Source organism: Myotis lucifugus, unplaced genomic scaffold (assembly GCF_000147115.1).
Source record: "Myotis lucifugus unplaced genomic scaffold, Myoluc2.0 scaffold_7586, whole genome shotgun sequence".
NCBI classification, from domain to species: Eukaryota; Metazoa; Chordata; class Mammalia; order Chiroptera; family Vespertilionidae; genus Myotis; species Myotis lucifugus.
This window is the reverse complement of record NW_005878634.1, coordinates 449-6,774: the sequence shown is the minus strand read 5'-3', so window position 1 is coordinate 6,774 and position 6,326 is coordinate 449. Positions and strand designations below refer to the sequence as shown.

The following is a 6,326-nucleotide window of genomic DNA, read 5'->3' as shown; positions in this document are numbered from 1 at the left end:
CTGTGTCCTTTCCCACTTTGTCATCATCTTCTCACATGCCCAATAATGTATTTATTTAGTTAGTTTACTATCTCCTCCATTACAGATGTAAGTCCCGCAAGGACAAATATTTTTGCCAGTTCTGTTTACTCCTACATCCCCAGGACCCAGAACAGTGCCGGACACACAGTAAGCACTCCATAAATGCTTGCTGAATGGAACTAAAGCAGGGAGACCAGTTAGGAAACGTCTTGGCATCCTCCAGGGGAGTAGGGAGGTGGGAGTGGAGGAGAAGCAGATGAATTCTAAAGGTAATTAGGACGTCAAACTTATGAGACCTGATGACAAAAGTTGGTACCAAAGTCCACCTTGCCACAGGCTGACAGGGGTCAAAAAGACAAGCGAGGCCAATAGAATTCTGGCTCAGGAGTCTGAAATGAGAGTCACCAGGACATTGTTAGGTGGGGTTGAAGGCTGAGGTGGAGACACTGTGAGAGCTGGAGCTGTTCCAGAGCGGAGCCCAGCTGAGCTGAAGTCATGAGTGAGTAGAGGGGATGGGGCGACTGGGAGGCAGGGGAACCTCACAACTCCGGCTCTAGTGGGTATGTGCTCTCACAGCGATGGTCCTTAACCTCTTCTGGGTCCGCATCAGCCCCCCACCCAGATCCGGTGGAAACTATGGATCCTTTCCTGGGTGAAACCCCTGACTGCAAATGGTGTAAAATTCTGCATTTGTTGTTAGGGTGTTTCTCATGGACCCCTGATGCCCATCTGTGGAGCGCAGGGTGATATCACCTGCTTTATTAAAAAAACAAAACGATTGTTTTGAGATAACCCAAGTGGCTACCACCCCTTCTGTTCCCCCATTTTGAGTCTTCCTACTCTTTAATCCCTGCCTTTCTCCCTTTCCTTCTCTGCCCTCAGTTTTGGACCCTAGTTCTTAAGCTCCTCCTCCTCCACCAAGTCCTCTCCTGGGATTTCATCCTTTATCTTCACGATCACACCCCATCCTTACTCAAGAATGTGGGACTGAGGCTGGTCTAGAACCCATGCCTTCCATCCAGATCTCTCTCACATTCTACTTCCCAGGCCGAAGCAGCCACATCCGTGAGCATTTGCTCTGTGCCAGGTTCTCGTTAGTGTTGGCCTTTCTGATCTTACTTCAAAAACCCACTTTACAGATGAGGAAGTGAGATAGATACGGGAGGTGAAGTGACCTGCCCAAGGTCAACCAGTTGGTGAGTAGCAGGGCTGAGACTGAGGTGGCCTCAATCCAAAGACAAACGAGTACACCATCCCAGTTCCCGCCTGGGCTCTGAACATTTTCCGGGGGCAGTTAGGAAGGGAGGACCAGGATTGGTTACCGTGGAACTACACAAAAATTTAGTCTCGTCCCTCTTAGTCCTCATCTGATGAAGACATTGAGGCTAAGAGAGGGAAAGCAACTCTCAAAGATCTTGGTAACACCACTAGGAACACCCCGGCCTGCCCTCCCCTCTCAGGTGGGTGCCCACTCCCCTCCTGGCCCCCCCACACTCCTACCTGATGTCCCCTCACCTCTGGTCCTCCTCAGGAGTGTTGGCTGACAACAATGACATGACCATGGACTTGCCTGTCCCCTGGAGGCCCAGGACACCAACCACCAACACATCAGTCTGATCCAGCAGGTACTGTGGGAGATGCAGGAATACAGCCCTTATGAATCTGTCAGCTGCTAGAGTGGGAATGAGATGAAGGAGCCCCAGACTTCCATGGCTTGCCCACCTGTCTTATCAGGTATGAAGAAAAAGATTCTTGCCTCAATTGGGCAAAGGGCCTCTGTGTGTGTGTGTGTGTGTGTGTGTGTGTGTGTGTGTGTGCACGCGCGCATTGGGATACATAGAATATTTGGGGCACAATGAACAGCATATGTGAGAATTCCAAAGTAGAAAAGAGCCTGGCCTGGTCACGAAGCTAATAGGAACTCAGTGGGAAAAAGGGAAGCTTGGCCTTTGGGAAGAGAAGGGGAAGAACAGGAACGGAAGGACAGGTTCAAGGTAACCGAGGGCTATCAGAGCTGACTCCTGGGAGGCGCTCTGCGCAGTCAGGCTGGGAAAACACGGGAAGGAAGCACGAGAAAGGGAGCAGTGTGCAGAAACAGGAGGTCAGTCCGTCCTGGCTCTTTCTGTGGGATTCAGTCCTGGAAATTCATGAGACCTTCACCTCTGGGCCAACTCTGCTGACTTTCACCACCAGGGGGCACAAGAGACATTACTCAAGGAAAAGGAATAAAATAGAGCAGGTCCTTGAGAAGCATAATTTTGTTATAAGGTTAATGAGAAAGAAAAAAATAAATAAATTCCCAGCAAGGGTCACTATCTGAGTGGAGTTTGTATGTTTTCTGCATGTCTGCATGGGTTTTTTATGAGGACTCTGGTTTCCTCCCACACCCCAGGGGTGTGCACATTAGGTGAACTGGCGTGTGAGTGTGAGTGGCCCTTCGATGGCAGGGCTCCTGTCCGGGGTGGGTTCTCACCTTGAGCCTGAGCTGCAGGAGTAGTCTCACCTTGAACTGGATGGAATAAGTGGGTTGGAAAATAAATATCTGACTTGTTTTTATTAATCTTTGGGTTCCTTAAGATTAATAAAGCATTTATTTCAATGTTTAATATTAGAAGTGTTTTGGGTCTTTATTTAGAAATTTGGTGATGTTTCTGTGACCAGAAATATGCCATAGGCACTTAACTCTTGTTCATATCAATTAGGCCGTGGTCGGCAAACTGTGGCTCGCGAGCCACATTCGGCTCTTTGGCCCCTTGAGTGTGGCTCTTCCTAAGCCTTAGGAGTACCCTAATTAAGTTAATAACAATGTACCTACCTATATAGTTTAAGTTTAAAAAATTTGGCTCTCAAAAGAAATTTCAATCGTTGTACTGCTGATATTTGGCTCTGTTGACTAATGAGTTTGCCGACCACCGGCCTAGGGTAAAATCGGTTTCATCATACGTCATTATGCTTAAAGTCGCAGTTTCCAAGACCCTATCAAGGATGTTAAGTGAGGATTCACTGTATGTCCTCAACTGTGGCTGCTGCTCCTTAGAATCACCTGGAGAGCTTTTTTTTTTTTTAAAAAGGCAGCTAATCCTTGGCCTAACTCTGAACACATGAAAGCAGCACATCTAGGGCTAGCCCTGTCCACTGACCACATGTAGCTATTTAAATTAAAATTAAACACAATTTAAAAATCCAATGCCTCAGCTGTACTAGCCACAAATTGTGACATGTGGATAAGTGCTCAATATTCACATACAAGAATAATGGCTACCATACTAGATAACACAAATACAGAACATCTTTACAATGCTAAAGAATAGGGCCTGCCCTAACCGGTTTGGCTCAGTGGATAGAGCGTCAGCCTGTGGACTGAAGGGTCCCAGGATCGATTCCGGTCAAGGGCATGTACCTTGGTTGCGGGCACATCCCCAGTAGGAGGTGTGCAGGAGGCAGCTGATCGATGTTCTCTCATCGATGTTTCTAACTCTCTATCCCTCTCCCTTCCTCTCTGTAAAAAATCAATAAAATATATTAAAAAAAAAAAAAAAAAGAATAGGGCCTGAACATGGCTCCTTTTTATTTTTTTAGAGTGGAAGGGAGGAAGAGAGATAGAGAGAAACATTGATGTGAGAGAGACACATTGATTGGTTGCCTCCACATGACCCCCAATCAGGGCCGGGGATCGAGCCTGCAACTGAGGTATGTGCCCTTGACTGGAATTGAACCCAGGACCCTTCAGTCTGCAGGCTGACACTCTGTCCACTGAGCAAACCGGCTAGGACTGCCTCCTTAAACAAAACAAAACAAAACAAAAAAACACCAAACACTCCCCAGTTGATATCAATGTGAGAGAGGACACACAGAGGCAGCAGAGCCAGGTAACAGGTGGGCCTGGCATGTTGTCCCAATAAGTCCAAGCTGTTGGGGAAGGAGGGGGCACACCAGGGTGAATTTGACTAGGAGCCTGATCTGACAGGTCTGGGGATGGGGGGAGAGCAGCACAAGAGGTGAAATGAAGACTTGGAGACTGGAGGTAGGTATGTCAGTCCAGGAATGGGAGGTCATCCTAGAGCAGGGGCGCTGGGATGGAGGGGGAACCTCTGGGGAGTGATACTCAAACCAGCTCACACTGGCACAACAAGTGCTCCCACCAATTAGGAGGGAGACTGAAGCAGGGTCCAGGAGACCACCCTGCTGTGGGAGGGCGCAGGAGACCCTCAGGCATCTGGGTGGCAGTGGGAGCACCTCTTAGCCAACCAGTATGAAAGTGGTTCAGTACTTTACCAACAGTACAGCTGAGCTAGTGAAGCTACTGAAACGCAGCCCTGGCCGGTGAGAGCTTTCAGATCCATTTCCTCTCATGGCTGCAACTGCCTGAAAGCTTGTCTGGTGTAGCCCACCAAGAGGCTGGAGGTATGGGGTGACGGAGGCGAGGCTGTGGGATCTGGGAAAACTCAAGCACGGAGAGACCCATTCCCCCAGTACCTCAATGGCACTGTCGCACCAATTCATCTGGTCATCCACCAACTTGATGCTGTGCTTCATGCGCTCTGGAGGCAGCAGCTTGGCCTGGCCCACGACAGCTGGAAACAAAGCAGGAGACAGAGGATGCAGTGAGGGTCTGTGTGAGGGGGTGCCAGCTCCCAACCAGATTCTCTTCAGTCCCAACTCACGGTCCATAACTGCTGGCGCGGCCGTGCCCATGCCCCGGTTCTGGATCTGGTACACAGGCTGTGTGGGTCTCTGCCCCTCCTTCTCCCCCTTGGGTAGCACGGGGGCTGCAGGGGGTGGTGGGGTGGTGCCCTCAGGGGCCGAGGCATTTGTTGCAGCCGCAGGCCCTTTGCCCTCCTCCCGTGGTTTCATGAGGACGATGGGCTTCTCAAGAGGGGCTGGGGCAGGTGGGGCAGCAGGGGCTGCTGGAGGTGGTGGCTGCTTTGACTATGAGTGAGGAGGTTCCAGTCAGTGGGAGAGATCCTTGACCCAATTACTCCCAGCCTCCCCCTCCCAAGATTCTTCCCTGCTCACCCGCTCTGCTGGAGGTTTGGAGAGGATGATGGGGGTTTTCTGCATGATGGAGGCACTTGTCTCTTCGCTGCCATCCTGTGGTGAGGGAGGGAAGAAACTCCACTGGCTCTTCTAGACACTACTCTGAAAGCCTTTATGTGCCAGGTACTATTCTAAATGCTTTCATACATTAACTCCCTCAACCCTACCAACAATCCTGTGAGATACATACTATTACTTTTAAAAAATATTTAATTGATTTCAGAGAGGAAGGGAGAGGAAGAGACAGAAACATCAATGATGAGAATCATTGTTCGGCTGCCTCCTGCACGCCCCACACTGGGGATTCCCGGCATGTGCCCTGGCCGGGAATCAAACCTCCTGGTTTGTAGGCTAATGCTCAACCACTGAGCCACGCTGGTCTGGCAGATACATACTATTATTATCTCCACTTTACAAATAAGCAATTGAGGCAGATAGGTTAACTGGCTAGTCACACAGCCTTATAAGCAATGGAGGCAAAATTGAACCCAGGCAGCCTGACTCCAGAACCCATGTTGCCAACAGCTCTGTGCAGCTACCTCTGCTAGACAAGCCCCGGGAGAAGGAGCAAGGACTCTGGAGCTAGACCAGGGATGGCGAGCCTTTTGAGCTCGGCGTGTCAGCATTTTGAAAAACCCTAACTTAACTCTGGTGCTGTGTCACATATAGAAATTTTTTTGATATTTGCAACCACAGTAAAACAAAGACTTACATTTTTGATATTTTTTTTTATATATTTAAATGCCATTTAACAAAGAAAAATCAACCAAAAAAATGAGTTCGCGTGTCACCTCTGACACGCGTGTCATAGGTTCGCCATCACTGAGCTAGACAGATCTTGGTTCAGACCTAGCCCTGCCACTTGTGAGCTGTATGAAGTTGGATGAGGAACCACCCTCACTTAGGCCTGTTTCCTCCTGGTGAGTCTATTATATAAGAATCTGAAAGAAGACAGAATTCAACTGTCCATGTGGCATCTGACACACGGCAGGTGCTCACCACCTGAGTGTGGCTGGTAGCACCTGCTACTCTGACCCTCTTCTCCTCAGCCCTGCTCTTGTGCTGGCCAAGCCCATGGACTGATTCCCACATCTTGCCCTCTCTGTGCCTCTTCTGATTCACCCCAATCTGCTTGAGAAAAGAGAGATGTGAGTTTGAGTCCTATTCTTTCTCTGGTTTCTTGATTAAACTCGGGAGAATCTTGACCCCTCACTGGGTCTGTTTCTTCTGCCACATACTGAAGATTACTTAAACTCCCTCAATGCTCT

At 49.2% G+C, this 6,326-nt stretch overlaps 1 protein-coding gene across 1 annotated transcript; it reads right to left on the bottom strand.

The window, feature by feature from the left end:
* Positions 1–1,387: 1,387 nt before the first annotated feature.
* Positions 1,388–5,308, bottom strand: LOC102417085 (protein SMG9-like). Its single transcript, XM_014451089.2, has 5 exons — positions 5,038–5,308; positions 4,686–4,950; positions 4,498–4,595; positions 1,522–1,649; positions 1,388–1,406 (listed from the first exon to the last, which is right to left on the bottom strand). Exons 1-4 carry the CDS (start codon positions 5,080–5,082, stop codon positions 1,533–1,535), a joined length of 525 nt encoding a protein of 174 aa, XP_014306575.1. The 5' UTR covers positions 5,083–5,308; the 3' UTR covers positions 1,388–1,406; positions 1,522–1,532.
* Between the last annotated feature and the right edge of the window lie 1,018 nt (positions 5,309–6,326).

What these genes read in the sequence shown, in the direction of transcription:
- LOC102417085 (XM_014451089.2), bottom strand. Translation starts at nt 5,082, where the DNA reads ATGCAGAAAACCCCCATCATCCTCTCCAAACCTCCAGCAGAGCGG. An exon ending in CGCGCCAGCAGTTATGGACC is followed by an intron (nt 4,596 to 4,685) that starts GTGAGTTGGGAC and finishes CTTTGTTTCCAG; the next exon opens with CTGTCGTGGGCCAGGCCAAG. An exon ending in GGTGCGACAGTGCCATTGAG is followed by an intron (nt 1,650 to 4,497) that starts GTACTGGGGGAA and finishes CATCTCCCACAG; the next exon opens with TACCTGCTGGATCAGACTGA.